The 18,763-nt window shown below is 35.2% G+C and overlaps 2 protein-coding genes across 2 annotated transcripts; one reads left to right on the top strand and one right to left on the bottom strand.

Annotated features, from left to right (window-relative positions):
* The first annotated feature begins 972 nt into the window (after window positions 1-972).
* On the top strand, window positions 973-7,192 carry LOC110024517. Its single transcript, XM_020724533.1, has 3 exons — window positions 973-1,418; window positions 1,519-1,663; window positions 7,017-7,192. The coding sequence occupies exons 1-3, from the start codon at window positions 1,029-1,031 to the stop codon at window positions 7,067-7,069; spliced, it is 588 nt and encodes a 195-aa protein (XP_020580192.1). The 5' UTR covers window positions 973-1,028; the 3' UTR covers window positions 7,070-7,192.
* Window positions 7,193-14,493: 7,301 nt separating this feature from the next.
* On the bottom strand, window positions 14,494-16,993 carry LOC110024511 (cyclin-D5-3-like). The gene is made up of 6 exons (XM_020724526.1): window positions 16,776-16,993; window positions 16,430-16,687; window positions 16,248-16,334; window positions 15,886-16,177; window positions 15,667-15,800; window positions 14,494-15,560 (listed from the first exon to the last, which is right to left on the bottom strand). Exons 2-6 carry the CDS (start codon window positions 16,667-16,669, stop codon window positions 15,366-15,368), a joined length of 948 nt encoding a protein of 315 aa, XP_020580185.1. The 5' UTR covers window positions 16,670-16,687; window positions 16,776-16,993; the 3' UTR covers window positions 14,494-15,365.
* Between the last annotated feature and the right edge of the window lie 1,770 nt (window positions 16,994-18,763).

Raw genomic sequence — 18,763 nt, 5'->3', positions numbered from 1 at the left:
TAGTATTGCACGTGAATTCAATACACATTCAGGCGAAAGTAAACAACTATTAGTGACACCATAAGTTTTTATGTGAAGAAACCGTAAACGGAAAAACCACACGACCTGACTCAGCTAAAGAGCTACATTGTAAAATAATGATTACAGTAACAACTACCTATCCAACAGGCGGAAAATGAGTTGCAAGATTTTACAAGTTATAACGTCGACGTGAGGATAAACTTGTTCTGAAGAACGAGCTTCGACCAATAGCGATCGGCGGTGGGCAACATGTTGTGATCGACGATGGTCGGTGGTTGACAACGGTCAATGGTTGTCAACAGTGGCAAGAGTGTTATTGAACTTCTGGTACTTATCAAAATTTTAAGTTCTTCCTCAAAACTCTCCTCCCCCTCATGAGAGAGGTTGGGCTCTATTTTTAGAGTTATGAATTTAATTAATGCAAGAATATGAACCACTTTCATCAAATGACCCAGAGGACTTCTCTCGATCAGACGTTGTTTAATGAAAATCTAGGTGTTTTAACATTGCAGGAATTGAGCTATCTTGGGCTTGTTGGATTGATCTTGTCTAGACGCTCGGTACTACTATAAGATCTTCAATTTGGCATCCATTTGACCTCCCAAATGGTTTGGAAAACTTCCAAAAGCTATTTAGTGTCTTGATTGAGACTTGATTTGACATAAATTGGACTAACTTTAGTATTATTGAGTTTGTCTTATCGAACTGATCAGTTTAACTATAAGTTTGTTGAAATCGGACTCCGATAACTTTTTATCAAAATTTGATCATTTTTTTTTAAAAAAATTATCTTGAGATCTGTGTCATACATCGAGATTCGTTACTACACGTTATTTTTGCAATTATTAGCTGTGGAGTACATCTGAATCTTTTTATATGTTGATTGTATTGGTTATATCATTATAATTAAAATATAATAAAATTCATATATGTGAAACCTGCACGAAATAATCAAAATTGCTATAATGAAGAAAACCTCAAAGAGATGATCTTTAGAAGCTCTCAATATGGCGCTCCCCCCACAACTTCACCTGAGTCTCTCCATCCCTCCTACTCCGTCTCCACCAAACGTCCCATTTCCGACGATGCTGGAGATCTCCGAGTCCTCCAGATCCCAAGGCCTCTGTCTCCGCCTGCAAACCCTCGGCCCATTCTTCCGCGTAACAGCCGTAGGACTCGCCGGAACAGAGCTCGGTAGAGCTGAGGGCTTCATCCATCCATGGTTCGGGGGCAAGGTTCTCCACCTCGATTCCATACGAATGAAGAGGGAGACGCTCGCCATGAAACGCTCTATCTTTGGCTTCGGCCTATTCGTCGGCGCCGTGGCCATTCGTCACGGCTTCGACTGCGGTGCCGAGCTCCTTGCCATTAATGATACTCCAGAGTTCCACTCTAGAGTATGCTTTTATATTACTTTACTAATACTGAATTTTTTTTTTTTTTTGAGGTTTGAATTTCGTCGGACACCTTATGTGCATTGTTGGTAATATGTTTCAGCTTGTAAGATTTTATACAAGGATGGGTTTCAGGGCGGTGCACGAGGTGGATGGCTCGTCAATGGTGGATCTGGCTCACATGTTGGTATGGGGAGGAAGAGGAACTCGGATGGACGCAGATATAGAAGATCTTTTGAGGAAATGGAGTAAGTGCCTCAGACCTTGATCTTCTTTTTTTTTTTTTTTTGGTTAAGTTTTTGTACCTGTCTTTATACTTCAAATGTTAAAAGGGTTATGATGTGCTCAGAATTTATTGAATCTGATTAGCTTTTATGGCCTGAATGTTAATTGTTAGAAAAAAAAAAAAATCTTCTGAATTTTATATTAGAATGAGCTCAGTTTCATTTCACTTTTTTTTTTGAATTCATGTGAATGCTATCCACTCTTCAATAATTTCATGCAATTCTGTTGATTCTCATATATTTTTCTATTAAATTTGTTTTTGTGAATCTCCAAATATTTAGTTATATTTGTGTTCTGCTATGTAGGCACTAAGAAATTCTTTTTTTTTCAAGAGATTCCATGTAGTCCTATAGGCGTTATGAAAATTTTCTAGAGATATCACCTCATATCTTAATTATGTTTACGAATGTTCTGTAGTGTAACTATATTGAGGAATAATATGTGATTCCTGAAATTAATAACCCATATGATAAAATTAGTCTTATTTTTATACAGAGGGTGCTGGAATATTCTCACGGAATTTGTTTGCCTTAATTGTTAATGTCCAACTTATTGTTAAGTCTGGTTAATCAATTTGAATTATTAACACGAAGGAAGATTTACACATAACACTCAATTTACACATAACACTCAATTCCTACGCATGAAAAGGTGTATTTCAACTTTTAAAAGTTAAAATGTTGGTAATTTTCATGTGGTATGAAAGCTTTGGGCGGTATAAACTATAAATATAAAAAGTAAAGTTTAGATGTAAATATGCAAATACATATGAATTGACGGTATGTATGTAAATGCCCCTAATGATTTTCATAGCATTTCTGTTATATCAGTTTGAGATCAATTTGATAATTTCATAAATATGAGTTTGAGATCAATTTTTTGTTATCTGATATCATTGAACTTTAAATGTATGTCTTTACATGGCAGCATGGACAAAATGACATGGGAGTATAATTTTACGTGAAATAATTTATATTGTTTGGTAAAAAAATATGAATTTTTAATGTCGGATTTGTTGACCTTTGTGTGTCCGTGCCATGACTATATCAATCAATAGCATAAAAAACAAAACCAAGCAAGGATCGTCTTAGTACACAAATCGAGGTTGAAATGCATTGTGTGAACAAGAGGGAGGTGCCAAGAGGAAGGACTAGTTGAGGGGAAGGATGTCATATGATTGCAACTGTCATATATACACCAACCATACATACTTGGTAGGTACAACTTTCTCTTTAAACGGAGATGATGTGAGGAGGCTATTTTTGGGAGAGATACTGAAACCAATTTGAGAGATTTGAAGCAAAAACTTGGAATTGAAGCATACAAAACAAGAAAACACAGAAACACCAGATTTAACATGGAAACACTCGAGAACAAGAAAAAATCAGAAGCCACACCACGCCAAGAAATCCACTAAGAAGAAAATGAGGAGAGCTGAACAAATTATACCACACTCAAGCCACTTCTCTCTTTGGAACACTTGAAGCACTCACTTCTTTCGCACAAGAGAAAACTCAAAATCAAATCCTTCAACGTGCACTATTCCAGTAGCGAAGCCAAAACTTGAAGTCTTTAAGTGTAAATTGGTTGAATTTGGTTATCGACATCAGCATGCCACGATAGTGGCACTCCAACAGACGATTGGGCGCTGACCATCGGGCTCTGCAATGTGGAGCTCTCGAGTTCTGAAGCCTGGATTGGGCATTGTGGCGTTGTTGGTCTTGGTGTTGAGGCACTGCATTTGGGCCTTGCGGTGCTCCTCTTCGAATGTTGGAATGTCATGCTTTCAGGTTCTGAAACTTGTACTGGGCACGTCAACTCTGCCTTCTGGGTGCTGAGGCACCATGTGTAGTAAAAAAAATTTCCTTGAAGCCAGAAGCACAAAAACACCAGATTTAACGTTGAAACACTTGAGAACGAGAAAAAATCAGGAGTCACACCACACCAATAATTCCACTATGAAGAAAATGAGAAGAACTAGACAAATTATACCACACTCAAGCCTCTTCTCTCTGTGGAACACTTGAATCACTCACTTCTTTCGCACAAGAGAAAACTCAAAATCCAATCCTTCAACATGCACTATTCCAACAGCGAAGTCAAGACTTTAAGTGAAAATTGTTTGAATTTGGTTATCGACGTCGGGGTGCCACGATAGCGGCACTCCAATAGATGATTGGGTGCTGACCATCAGGCTCTGCAATGTGGAGCTCTCGAGTTCTGAAACCTAGATTGGGCATTGTGGCGTTTTTGGTCTTGGTGTTGGGGCACTGCATTTGGGCATTGGGCCTTGCTGGAGTGTCATGCTTTCAGGTTCTAAAACTTGTACTGGGCACGTCGACTCAGCCTTCTGGGTGGTGAGGCACCATGTATAGTAAAATTTCTTTTCAGGGGCATTTATCGCTAAACCCAATACATGGGAGATAACCATTCCCGTGTATTGAACAAATTATACCACACTCAAGCCACTTCTCTCTTTGGAACACTTGAAGCACTCACTTCTTTCGCACAAGAGAAAACTCAAAATCAAATCCTTCAACGTGCACTATTCCAGTAGCGAAGCCAAAACTTGAAGTGTAAATTGGTTGAATTTGGTTATCAGCATCAGCATGCCATGATAGTGGCACTCCAACAGACGATTGGGTGCTGACCATCGGGCTCTGCAATGTGGAGCTCTCGAGTTCTTAAACCTGGATTGGGCATTATGGCGTTGTTGGCATTGGTGTTGAGGCACTGCATTTGGGCCTTGTGGTGTTCCTCTTCGAATGTTGGAATGTCATGCTTTCAGGTTCTGAAACTTGTACTGGGCACGTCAACTCTGCCTTCTGGGTGCTGAGGCACCATGTGTAGTAAAAAAAATTTCCTTGAAGCCAGAAGCACAAAAACACCAGATTTAACGTTGAAACACTTGAGAACGAGAAAAAATCAGGAGTCACACCACACCAATAATTCCACTATGAAGAAAATGAGAAGAACTGGACAAATTATACCACACTCAAGCCTCTTATCTCTGTGGAACTTTTGAAGCACTCACTTCTTTCGCACGAGAGAAAACTCAAAATCCAATTCTTCAACATGCACTATTCCAACAGCGAAGTCAAGACTTTACGTGAAAATTGTTTGAATTTGGTTATCGGCGTCGGGATGCCACGATAGCGGCACTCCAACAGATGATTGGGTGCTGACCATCAGGCTCTGCAATGTGAAGCTCTTGAGTTCTGAAACCTAGATTGGGCATTGTGGCGTTTTTGGTCTTGGTGCTGGGGCACTGCATTTGGGCATTGAGCTTTCCCGGAGTGTCATGCTTTCAGGTTCTAAAACTTGTACTGAGCACGTCGACTCTGCTTTCTGGGCGGTGAGGCACCATGTATAGTAAAAATTTCTTTTCAGGGGCATTTATCACTGAACCCAATATATGGGAGATAACCCTTCCCAACCCCCCACCCCCCCTCCTCACGACAAACTCATTGTCAAGCTTGATCGGCGAAACAAAGTTTTTTGAGCGACCAATTGATTAAAACAATCAAGCTCCACATAAACCTAAAATAACTTCTATGAACTTAAATAAACACGAAAATAACTAAATATACAATGCAAAATGTAAAAATTGAAGTTAAATTGAATACTTCAAATGTAATGCAAATAATGTTTGACGGGAATCAAGATGAACATAAAAGGCTTATTAGGAATAACAATTTTTTTTTTATTGTGAGCAATGAACATAACCTCTTTGCATTCCAACTCTTTTAACAAAGTGCTAAAATGAATTGGAATATATTCCTATTTTGAATAGAAAAGGTGCCACTTAAGGTCCACTCAATTAAAATATTACATATGTAGATGAATCATTCCCTTCTTAAGTAAAGACAAAAATTTCAAGTAACATTAGCCCATGAATCTAAATTGGAATCTAATCTAAAATTTTAAATTAGGATTCAATATGTACACACATCACCTATGCACAACACTTATGCACTAGTGGACAAAAGATGTTATCATGTTATGAAGTTTCAAATGAAGCTCTGCACGCATTAGAATGTTCACACAGATAAAATATTGCATGTGTTTCACGAGACATTCTTCAACTTAAATATATTGCCCCAAAAGACATAAAAATCATCTAAAACATGCAAATATTTTAAAATATGCTTAACCCTTGAAGTTTAAAAAAATTCACGTGTGTTTCGAACGTTGTATTAAACATTTAAAACACTTAACTCTATGAATGATGCACGATTTGAATTTAGATTCAAGCTAAATTATGATTCACATTGAGTAACATGCTATTAATCCGAATTCTTCAAAATATCTTTTTTCAAAAGATATCATTCATAATTAGTTGATGTTTTATGCTCTCGAGTAGACAAGACTAGACCTCCATAAAGCAAGAGTGATTCTCCTCCTCACAAAGATATGAGTAGATAGGACTGATACTTTTAATGATATTTGGGTAATAATCTTAAGTAAATGACGAACATATATGCTTCAGATATTCTTCAATATTTGTTCTCATGATGATCGTGTTAAATGTAAATCCCAACTGAAATGATTTATTTTTAAAATCAAGCTTTTAAATTTTATAACTTTTAATATTCATGTGAAATTCTATAACATAAAATTAAAAACGAACTTTATTCATTTTTATACTAGTTTATTGAGGGTGGTAAATTTGATATTACCTTTTTTACACATGGAGCTGATGTTGTAATAAGTATACTACTACATTCATACTCAAAATAATTTGTACTAATAAGAACATGACTCAAATTTTTGTCCACATTGTTTGGCTTAATAACTCCATAGATATTACAATTACGGCTTGTGCTCTCTGATCGGATGGTTTGGCCTAACTATTCAATTATATTATGTTCACGGTTGTAGCCTATATATTCCCAAGTGACTTCCTACCCTTCTGAGTTGTGAATCATATACTAAATCCGATTGAGTAAAAAAGTCATTCGCTAGGTGGCATCGACTTGAATTTATTCTCTTAGATAAATATTTCACCCCAGGTTTACAAGGATCTTTCAAGATCTAATTAATAAAAATTCATGTAAAATCAGAGTTAACAGTTTCTCTTTGCAGTTATACCAATTGGATCAATTGGTTTAAGAGGGATTTAAAGTTATAATACAAATGGGATGGCTGCGACAGATTGGCAATTTCAATGAAGGATTAAATTTCTTTAATCAATGCTCATTGAGTATGGTTTTGTGAATTTGTCCTCCTTATATGCAGGTTATCTTGACATGTCTAATATTGTATGATTTAACTTAGTTTTCATGCAACATCTTACTTTTTTTTCTAACTCATCAGATGAAAATCAAAACATACAAAATTCAAGAATTCTGTTATCTGCAGCACCTTAACAAGCGAAAGAATCTGTGTTGCGTGTTTCCATGCTAAAAATTGGGCCTGTAAAGAAACATCGGTCTTAGATATTTTAGTCTCTTTTAATTACACACAGGAGCACTTAAAGAAATTAGAAAATGGGATTCATATTTCTTACGCTGCAAACCAAGAAAACTTTTATTATACTCTTTTCTAAATTCACAGTTCTTCTATAGTTCTTCAGAATTAAGAGCGACCTTCACCTCTAACGTTGACAGAGAATTCTTTTGATACATCTTTGCATCCACAGAAGGAAATATTGTGTGAATATTCTTTTTTCTTCCCTCCAAGTGCTCTACTATGATATTTCCTCTAATTGTGCTTGGAAATTGTCTCATGCAACAAATTTCTTATTTAGTGTTGTTCTGGATGTTAATTTTTATAAGTTTGTGTGGTATAAGAAGCATTCCTTGATATATTTTAGGAAAATTTACATACATAGCACACAATTCTTATGTATTTATATATCTCACACCTAAACTTTCATATTTATATACATAGCACTTTGTTGCTTTAAATATATGCATAAAAAGGTGGATTTCACTTTTTAAAAGTAATAATAATGCTATTGTTGATGTGATATTAAAGATTTGAGTGTTATGTGTGTAAATATGAAAGTTTACATGTGAGATACATAAATACATAAGAATTGTGTGCTATGTATGAAAATGCCCCTATATTTTATTTATATGGGGAACATGCTTTCAAAATAGCTTCAAAGCATTCTAAATGGTGCTTTTCATCCCTGATTTTTTTTGCGCTTTGTTTCGGTTTTGAGGAGTGCAATTGTCACTCTTTCTTTGAATGCTTTTACTCCATGTAGTTGATCATGAATCCATTCCCCAACCATAGATTTATTTTTCCTTTTCTAATGCTTCAACTTTGCAATTTCTTCACTTTGCATCACGCTACCATCATAATCGTTTGATTCGAAAAAAATGTTCTATTACCTGCGTGGGTTCAGAGTGCGAACATCTGGCAAGAAAGAAATAATAAGTCTTGTAATTCCATTTTTTGGTGGGGCCGAAATTAGAAATCTCGTATTAATTGGCAAGTTAGGCACAAGGTGAGTAATTGAAAAGCCAAGGCTTTGGAATGATGAGATGGAAGATTTTTCTGCTAAATCTTTGCTTACTGAAGTTTTGGCTCCCCCATCTCTTTTCTACTAGTTTTGTAATCTTTTACCGCTTGAGAAAAGCTTCTCTGGGTGGCTGTTATCTCTCTTTGATTTTTCCATGTGCTCAAATGGTTATGATCCTTTCTTTTTTTTTTTTTTTTTTTTGAATGTGCTTAGTTCAGTTGTAAACTATTCTTAATGTGGATCATCAGGATAGCTTGTACAAATACTTAACTGATCCAGTTTTGATTAAGAGTTTAGAGTTTTTATCTGTAACTGCACAAAATCTTTTAACAATTGGTTTAGTTTTCTTTTGATTGGTGCGGATGATTGTTGTTTCGAGATCTTTTGACTTGGACGATATCTAATTAAGTCATTTTTTTTCGGAGTTATTGTCAAGTTGTAGTTTTTCCTTTTTGTTTTTGTTTAGCTTAATCCTTGCAAGTTTGTGATTGTTGTTTATATTAATTTGAATTGAGCTCAGGCTCTCAATTTTCAAGGGAAAAGATATCTCATTTTTATTTTTGTGCTTCAATGATGGTAAATGTTTAATCTGTTTTCTTCTCCATATCTAATATATGTACGTCCATAATCATTCATTCTCTTTCTCTTTATGTAATCTGGGTGGACCATCTATGTGTCAGATAAATAAATGTTGCCTCCCACCCTTGTGGGGATCAGATCTTCTCTGTTCTCTTTAGCTTTTCTTCAGGCTTGGAGAAAATATCCAGTCTTCTTCTGCACCCTTCTTACACAAGTCACTTTCGAGTTATATGTACTCACGAACGAACGATGTAAGACTCTCCATCCTTAAAAGATTCTAACACTAAGCATTCAAATGATTATGCTCTAATATATCATCTTATATATTTAAATTTTAATTTTTACATAAATGAAATCTTATCTGTTCATAAAAAATGAAAAGTTAAATAGCTTTACTTTTGACGTGATATAAAGATTTGGGTGGAATATATGAAAATAAAGGGTAAATTTTGTGTTCCATATTGAAATATGGAGGTATGCCTGTAGGACTTTAAATGAACCAATACACTTGCTGAGTAATTTGAACTTGGCTTGATTAATGTTCCATGTTTGCTCAAATTAATAAGTAAATAATTTAAATATTTTGTTGAAATTCAAATCTTAAATAAACTAAATTTGAACAAAGTAAAATTTATTTATTACTGTTCTTAAATAAGCTCAATTTTTCTTCAGTAAATAGTTTCTTAAATATTATGTACTTGAATGAAATTATTTAAAAAAAGAATTATTAACTATAATTTATTTAATTCAATATTTCATAGAAGCGTATTATAATTTAATATGAAAATGTATATAAATTTGAAATTTTTTTCTTTTGGTGTCAATTTGGATGAACTAATTTGTTAGTCATTATTTATGTTATTTTATTGGAGGAAAATTTATTTAAAACTTATATACTATTTTATATATTTTGTATAATCTAGTTAGATGTAATTTAAACTTTTTTCAATAAATTATGTATTTATATTTGCAAAATCATTTTTGTTGAGAATTTTAGGGCAAATAAATAAGAATCGATATAAATCCAAAAAAAAAACATAAAGATTTAACGAGGTTCGGCAAATATGTCTACATCCTCGGGAGTAGAGCGACGACTTTTTTTCAATTCTAAAAAAGAGTATAAAATACAGAATTAAGACCTAGAGTTACAAACAAGACATATATATAATCCTGAAGTACAATATGTAATCACAGAATTATCCCTGTACCGTACTACGTGGGCGTTACCCCCCAACCCAAGTAATGAAACTCCCCAGATTGGACAGATCCGATCCACTCCGCTCGCGAACTCTGCTCCGCTTGGGAGCTCCGCTCCAGCATTTGTCCCTTATCTGGTATATGAGTCATACCTAACAATTTTATATAAAAATCACGCAATTTTTTAAAATCTTAAATTGCCTATTAACTTTATATGAAAATTAAGTGTAAATCAAAATTTTTATTTTATATAAAAAATTAGTACTCATCCAATTTTTTAGCTTGTCCCTTAATATTAACAAGTGAAGTACAAATTAAAGGTGATTATTAAAAATTATACACAAATTAAATATACACATGTATGTGAAAGTTTAGCTCAATTTTAAATTGAAGCTGAATAACCTATGAATATGATTTGACCAAACTAAAGAAGAAATATTAGTTCCTGTAGACCAAATTACAGCTTCCTGAGCTTCTTTTATGAATCCTCCTCGTCTCTGTTTGAGAATACTGCAATAGGAGTTCTCATGTAAAATTACATCAGTACTTAAATCAGAATGCGTCCTATTAAATGCAAAATTAAATAATTTGATACGTGGGAGCCCATAAAATAATTTTTATGTTTTGAGATATCATTTCACCAATCTTATCGCATCATCCTTCTCCGCCTTTGTTCCCTTCAAATTTTCGGTCACGCGCCTCAAGTGCCCTGCTCCTTCAGTCTCTTGAGTTTTGATTCGTGTAGAAAGAAGCTTTCTTTCGAGGAGAATATGAGGAGTTGATATTAGCAGAGGGAAGAAGTCAGGGGTAAAGAAGCAGGGTGGGATGGAGATGGGGAGTTACCTAAACAGAACCTTGGCGGTGTACTTCCAAATAACTCGTCGGAGGAGGCGCTCCAGCGGAGGCGGTATCTCTGTATCTCAAATTTTCCGTCGATTTCGCTTCACAGCCAACCTTTCCAAGCGATGGGAGTCGGCGGCAATGAAGCGTTCCAATCAGGTCTAGTTTTTTCTATCGCTCAAATGTTTCAATTTTGCGACCTTGTTTTTGCTTCCTGCTTGGCTGGTTGAAGCCATGATAAGTTGGCGATGATTGCAATTTTTATGCTCTAAAGAGAGTTTTGTAAAAAAACTACATGTTTTAATCTTCCAAGAATTTAATGCTCCCTTCTGCTTTCTTATAAAATGACTTTCAATTTTTTTAATTACAGACACGTGCCTTAATTTTAAACATCCTCATAAAATATTTTTTACATACATACCAACCAATTTCTATGTATTTACAAATCTAATACCTAAACTATACTTTTTTACCTTTTTCCACCCAAATTTTTCATATAGCATAAAAAATAACATTATTTTAAAATTTGAATAACAAAACCCTTGTTTGAATAATATTCAATCAATGATTATCCATGAATCGCACTCGAGAAAAAGAACGTAAATGAGGAGAGAGAGCTGAACAATAGAAAATAGTGTTATTCCTTCATTAAACGCTTGCCTTATTTGTAGATGATGTAGCATAATGATGATATTATGGATACTCCTTATTTGAGGAGATGATGAATTATTATGCTGTTCTGTTTCATTTCACTATCACTTTGGGCTTTGCCCCTTCGGGTGTTGGGAAGGCTGGTCTTATATGCGTCATTCATGCAGAAAAGAAACTTTTTTTGCTCCTCTTTTTATTACGGGCTGGATGATGGAGTATTGGCGATTATGATTTTTTTATAGGGAATTATAGCTTTTGGATGGGATGTCCCAAGCGTCTGCGCCTGCGTTGAATGGGTGAGATGGAGAGTTGATGGACGGCTGATAGAGCTTTGATTGGATTGAGGACATTTTTATTTGGTCCTTCAAGGATTGTTTTATGTGTCCTCTGATCCTTGCTAATGAAATCAGATTTAGAAAGGATGATAATACAATTATTATCAGAAGTCAATTTGTGGATTGATATAAGGTTGTGAGCAGAGTAGAGAATATCTGGTAAGAGGAGCTTACTTTGCGGAGTAGGTAGCAATCCTTGACCTGTGTATGTGATGGAATGCGTGGATCCATCACCAAGTGTCATGTCCCTGATACCGAATTGGTTGTTGTAGATGCTCTATCCAATATCCAGTCATGGGGCTTTGTGTTGGTCATGAGGGTAGTGTCTGATTTTGAGGATGGCTGCGGTAAAATTGGTTCTATGCCAGCACATGATGGTTGTGTGACCGAACTTACCACAGATTTGGCATGATATGCTTGAAGCCGTGGAGTTGCGGCCTCCTTTGTTGGGTTGGGATTGAGCAACCCCTCTCGGATTGGAGTTTCGGCCCCTTCCACGAAAGCTACCGCGTCCTTCTCTGTTGGTGGACCAATAAAGAGTGATGGCAGCAGCAGTAGCCTCCTTAGCTTGTTCCACAACAATGTTGGTTTCTTCGGTGAGTAGGAGGGAGTAACGTTCATCAATGTCGATGGGTTCAGATTGAGTTCTAATGGCTGATAAACCGATGGTAAGCCATTGAGAGTGTGCAAGATAATGCTGTCCAAGGTAATGCTGTCCACTATGGACTTGATGGCTAACAAATATTGTGACATGGTAAGATCTCCCATGGAACTGTTGTGCAGAGCAGTGCGTAAATGCAGGACCTGAGATCTGTTTATTTCTTGAAGTCGCATGGTTAGAGTACTCCAAATGGCTGTTGTAGAGTCCAGATTCAAACTGTAGGGAAGAATAGAGAAGGATATTGTAGATTAGATAGCGGCGGACAAATTTTGATCAATTAATTGCCATTGCTGTAAATCTGGATTTGTGGAGAAGTGTCCATCAGAGTGTTGAGTTTGTTTAGGTGGATATGTTTCGGTTCCTTCCAAAAAACCATCAAATTCTTTTGCCTTGAATAGTTTAAGTATTTGAGATTGCCATGTGGGATAGTTGTCACTAGAGAGGTAAACGTGGGCTATGATTCTTACATTTGACATGAGAAATTTGAGGACCGGGAGAATGGTGATAGCATTTCTGGAAGAGGATGAACGTACTTTAGATCCAGGGGTGGAAGAGTTACTGTCGGACATGTTATCTCGATAAGATAGATTGGAGCTGATCGAGATAGATCGAGGAATTGCATACAGATCTCACTGTGCTCCATATCGTCGAAAGGGCTGAGAAGTGACTCTGGTAAGGGTTCCAGGATTCAGTGGAGGAGGTAGAGATTTAGGTAATTCCCGACTGTGCTCGTTGGGATAAAGAAGACTCCGAAGCCATATAATATCTGTGGTGGCTGCCACAAGAGCCCGATATTCCACTTTCGTGGATGATCGAGAAATAGTCTTCTGTTTTTTACCTTGAGGTGAAAGCCCGCTTTAATGAATTGCGTCTTTAAGTTAACGAAGTAACCTTTTGATTAAATGAAAGTAATAGATAAGAGGTTTGTGCATCTGTTGACAGATAATGACAAATAAGGTTGACAAAAAAAGGCTATATCTGGCCTTATAAAAGTTAAGAATTGTAGGGAGCCAGCAAATTGATGATATCGAGTACTTTGAGATCAGTCATGTTGAGAATTAGCATCGGGTTTTAATTTTGTAGGTAGTGGAGTGTGAAGAGCCTTGCAATTTTCCATGTCTAGTTGTTGTAAAAGAGTGTGAATATAGTGTGTTCAAGTAAGCAGATACCCATGAGCATTTTGCCGTATCTGAACTCCGAAAAAATTGTTGACATGATCAAGATCTTTTAACGTGATAGCTGATTCAAGATGATTAAGGACATTAGGATGATACGGTTGTTACCAGTGATTGTAAAACAGTTTATGCTGATGCAACCTTTGTATTCTTTTATCACTTAAACTCTCTTCCCTGCACCTGTACGCATTAATCCATGATTTTGTTGAAGCCCTGTTTTGGTTCCGATTGACCTGTTGATATCTCATGCAAAAAATATTTTTGATTAAATATTATTTAAAGTCAGATGGTGGAGTGTATAAAAGCCCAAACCAGATTCATTGAAATATGGTAGAATAAGAAAAAGAGGTATCACGCACTACACTTAATGCAAGGGACACAGATCCCTGTTTCAGAATTATCTATGACAGAGACTTCAGATAATGATGCTGTGTTGACTTGGTCAAATATTAGGTTCCATGTAAAACTTCTTTGACTTTTGTGGAATTAAATATTATTTCGTTTTCGTCTTGAATGATTTTTAAACTGTTTCTGATTGGACAGAAAGCCCTAGCCTCCAAAGGAGGCAACCTTTTCTCCATTTTTTTTAAGACCCACTGTGTGCTCATCTGAGAATTTCGGCAGCACAGAGTAAAGCCATGCTTTTGGAAACCTTTAATTTATTGCAATTTGTCTGAAACCCGCTTTAATTATGGTAATTTTGTTCTAACAAGTTCAGTGATTTCTATTGGCTAAATTTATTTGAAATAACAATTATATTCTCAACTTCTCTCTTTATACCAACCTCCTATGCTTTGTTCAATCTTTATTTAGACCTGCAAAGTTAAAAATTCTTCTTATTCACTCTTTGATGCATAGTTTATATTATTTCAAGAGAGAAAAAATGGATGAAGATAACAGTTTGAAGTGCATCTGTTGATTTTTTTGGGGAACTAAATCCTCAACCACTATCACGGGTGTTTATACAAGCTTAATATCAATACAAATTAGTATTTTAAAAAAACATGAGTACTACTTTAAAAAATTATAAGTAAGACTCGATGAAAAACGTTTTTTGCCTCTTGGATCTCTACTTATCGTAGCAAGTAAAGACTAATTAGCCACCCACATGCTGCTAGTTTTCAATAGCTATTTCTATTATAGTTTCTTTATTTTGTTCTGCACAAGCCAAATATTCAATAGCTAATTTTTTAAACTGTACTGTTTACATCTCCCTTATATGATATAATTGACCCAGGACTCTCATCTTTCCCAAAAAAATAAAATAAAAAATAAAATAAAATTATTATAATAGTAACTTCATCCTTTCCCAATATTCGAATAAGTCAAATTACACTGTATCACCTTTTTTTCCAACACCATTAAAGCTGTTAATCATAAATAGAGCTGCAATTCAAAAAAAATATATATATAGGGGCACATTCTCTATCAGCATCTTTACACATCAAACTCCATCAGAGAAAAACAAGAAATGCAATAAAATGCAATGAATAACGGGTAAAAATACATCAAGGAAAGCCAAGGGCTGTAAACCAAAAAAAGGCTAGCTTTCGAGCTCCAAGCTTACCACCAAACACTCTTCAATGGTTTCTTTGTTGCCTTCAACCTTTTTCCGTTTCATCCTCCTTTTTCAAACGTACAGTCGGCTTTGGGACTCGGTGCTAAAAAAGTTTTCACTTTTTCTCTCCCATCTTTTTTGCAGTGAAGCTAAAACAGTGAAGGTTCTTTTTCATTCCCATATTATGAAATACTGTACTAACCATGAGGTGATTGAATTCTTCTTTTCTTATTGATGGTGGAAGATAAATTGGTGATATCGATGAAATTATTCGAGTTTTGTAGATTTGCACCGTTTGATGATATTTCCAGTGAAAGTAATACCTTTTGTGATCTCTTTTTCTCCTTTTGTGACTCGCGAATCATTGCTTTATAACAGGTAAATACATGCTCCTGCGACATGAATTAGTGTCGAAATATTGCTTTTTTTATCCCCATTATTTATTCTCCTGACTTGTTTTGTTAAATAATGGCATAGAAGGTTAGGTATTAAACTTACTCTTTCTGAAGGATCAGGCAGTGAGAGCACGCTAGTGTTAGATTCGAATAACTTCTTAGTTGATTCCTCACCAGATGCAGCTATGATTGCTGCAGCAGCTATAGTTGAAGGGCGGTAATCAATCAAATTCATAGCTGCATTTGGAAAAAATAAGCTTAAAAATAGCATTTTTGATTGAAAAGCAAAAGATGAGAAGCATGAACACATAGAATCCTGCACCTTTTACCGCCACAAAGATGAATCGGATAGCTATAGGGAGTAGCTTTCCAGAGCAGTTCTTAAAGTGGAATTTTGATGCAAAATACCAAAGGTAAGCAAATGGAGTGACTGAGTTCAGTCTCCATTCTAATGTATCCAAGACAAGAAGCTCCATTCTCTGAATCACTTTGCTGCTAAAGTTGTAATCTTCGAATCGATACTCTGTCAAAAGTGGCGGCGTGCATTCCTCCATTTTTGCCGCCAGGGATAAGCAACCTATGGATAAAAGCTTCATCGCCCATTTCTTCCCCTCCTAATCCATGGCAAATCAACAAAAATGTTATTAACAAAATAATAATAAAGGCGAAGCTTTTTGTTCTTACATCGATGGTCCGCCTGTGGAGAAACCGGTCCAAGTAAGTCACTGCGAGGTACGCGGTCTGTGAACTGAAACCGAAGCAGGCCTTCATCTAAATCAGAGAAGAAAACCGCAAACCATAAAAAAGATGAGATCTTTACGCATGGATTGTTACATAGTGAGTTTGGTCGACAATGGTAAGCTCACTTTGAGTATCCAATGGACGGATTCGAATCTCTCGCAGTGCAGACGATCGCCGGAGGAGGAGTGGTTTGATTTTGTAAAGGTCATCTCTTTGGAGACGAGAGCTTCTATATATTCGTCATCGGCTTGAGAGAGGAAGGGGCCGTTCGAAAAAATGGAGATTTCATTGGCTTCATCGTCTTCGTCTTCGTCTTCGTCGGAAAAAGCAAGGTGGCTTCCATCTTCGGGACAGAAGAGCTCCATAGATACAGAAACAGAAACCTTCAAAAACAGAGAGTGGAGCAATAAATTAAGAACAGGGAAGGAATGTGGGTCGGCATGGAAGTTAAATGATTGGCGGCCTTTTTACCGCTGGAAAACTTTCCGGTGGATTAACCGCCGGATCGTGTGCAAGGGATATAGTTGGGAAGGAGAGACATTTGGTCGGAGTGTGCTGCGGTTACAGGAAGGGGACGGAGACCAGGGGGAGAGATGATCTCCTCACTCTCTGCATTTCTTTCTCTCACTCGATCTTTATTATTCACGCTGAAAACGAGCGCCAATTTGTTACTAAATCCTTTAATTCTTCCTGAAAATTATCTTTTTAGTTTATTTGAAAATGTTTTTAAAAAGTATCATTTATAATTGCAATTTTTTTTTTAAATTTCGCTGGAGTATGCTTGGGATTTGAACTACTTTATTTACGTTTATATGAGCATAGTTATTTTATTTTTTGTAATATAAGAAATCATAATATTAATATTAACTCTTTATTACATCTCCCTTGATCATTCAAAATTAGAGGATTTGTCAATGGCTCGACCGAGCTTATAGTCACCACAACCCACAAGAATAAGAAGAAGATATAGAGAAAAGGCCAAAGGATCCTAAACCCCGAACTAGTGCTTCACGCAATACTATCTCATTTTAGTGAACGAAATCAAAAACTTCTTGCTCAAGAACCCAAAATAAGCACCTCACTTTCCCTCTAGAATTAGGGAACCTAAAAGAGTGCTTGCTTTTTTTCCTGACCGATTGCTCAAGTGTCTTTTAGACATGTATGTTATTAAAGGTATAAATTTTATAACACATGCATATATGGGGTGGGGGAAGAGAGCAAGGCTCTTGGTTTTCTAATTCTAGAGAGTGTGAGATGTTTATTATTATCAATCATTAATATGTTTGGTAAGAAGACTACATGTTGAAATTATTTGCGTCAACTATGGACAAACAAACGAGGTTGAACAATTTAGTATTTTGTTGGACTCGATTCAATTACAACCCTGCCAATGATTACATTGAGAAAATAATGTAAATATCATTTTATTTGTTGTATGATGATAATTTATGTGAACACCAAGATCAAACAAAATTTAGCATACCTATAATAAGATTGATGAAGAAAATACTTTTAAAAGAGAAAATGAGAGAGAGAGAGAGAGAGAGAGAGAGAGAGAGAGAGAGAGAGAGAGAATGCACATTTTGTGATTGAAGAGTTAGTATCATTGGCGTCATTGCAAGACAAAAGAGCCGTCAAAATACCAAGAGATTGAAATCAAAGGGTCACATTATATTTAAGAAAAAAAAAGATATGACATAAAACAAAATAATTAATACTGAATAAAAATGCATTTTTTCAATATCACATCTATGCAACTCAAATAGTTTAGCGCTTGTTTGGAAGCAACCATGTCTTCATTTTTTTATCTGTTTTTAAGAATATGTTTGCTTAATTTGTTTTTAATATTTTTTTTTCTTTCTAAAAATAAGTAAATATGTTTTCACAAAAAAAACTCTTAAAAAACTCTTAAGAAATGACGATAACTTAATCAAATATATCAGACATATTTTATTTAAAAAAAAAAAAAACAAAATATCAAATAAAATATAAATAAAACTATAACTGATACCACATGGCCCCTCAATAATAAGACTTGAATCTATCCTTTTATTCTTTCTAAGAAATACAATCATTAAGATAATTGCTTTAAGAACTTTTTGCATGAAACACATTGGGTGTAATTAAGCTTTTGAAAATGATATTTTAATGTTAAATAAATAAAAAAAATATTTTTGATTAATCTAATATTTACCTTTCATAAAAATAAATTATATTAATATTTTTTATTTTTTATTCTCTAGTTAATTAATCAGTTAATGCGATATCATAAATTCTAGAAAACTTAAAACTAATTTTTAAGCTAAAAAATATCACTTAACAAATGCTCATGTCTATTAACTGCATAAGCAAAATGATATTTCAATGTTAAATTACATTAAACAAGACATCATTTTGAGAGCCAAGAATAAGTGATGCCAACATTATTTAATTTAAATTCTAAAATTTATTTTGAGAAC

Source organism: Phalaenopsis equestris, unplaced genomic scaffold, assembly GCF_001263595.1.
Source record: "Phalaenopsis equestris unplaced genomic scaffold, ASM126359v1 Scaffold000258, whole genome shotgun sequence".
NCBI lineage: Eukaryota > Viridiplantae > Streptophyta > Magnoliopsida > Asparagales > Orchidaceae > Phalaenopsis > Phalaenopsis equestris.
This window is presented reverse-complemented; position numbering and strand designations above follow the sequence as displayed.

Excerpts from the sequence above, each read along its gene's own strand:
- LOC110024517 (XM_020724533.1), top strand. The coding sequence starts at position 1,029 with ATGGCGCTCCCCCCACAACTTCACCTGAGTCTCTCCATCCCTCCTACT. Across the intron at positions 1,419-1,518 it reads CTCCAGAGTTCCACTCTAGA|CTTGTAAGATTTTATACAAG; the intron begins GTATGCTTTTAT and ends AATATGTTTCAG. Across the intron at positions 1,664-7,016 it reads AGATCTTTTGAGGAAATGGA|ATGAAAATCAAAACATACAA; the intron begins GTAAGTGCCTCA and ends CTAACTCATCAG.
- LOC110024511 (XM_020724526.1), bottom strand. The coding sequence starts at position 16,669 with ATGGAGCTCTTCTGTCCCGAAGATGGAAGCCACCTTGCTTTTTCCGAC. Across the intron at positions 16,335-16,429 it reads CCGTCCATTGGATACTCAAA|ATGAAGGCCTGCTTCGGTTT; the intron begins GTGAGCTTACCA and ends TCTCTGATTTAG. Across the intron at positions 15,561-15,666 it reads TGCCTGATCCTTCAGAAAGA|GAGCATGTATTTACCTGTTA; the intron begins GTAAGTTTAATA and ends TTCATGTCGCAG.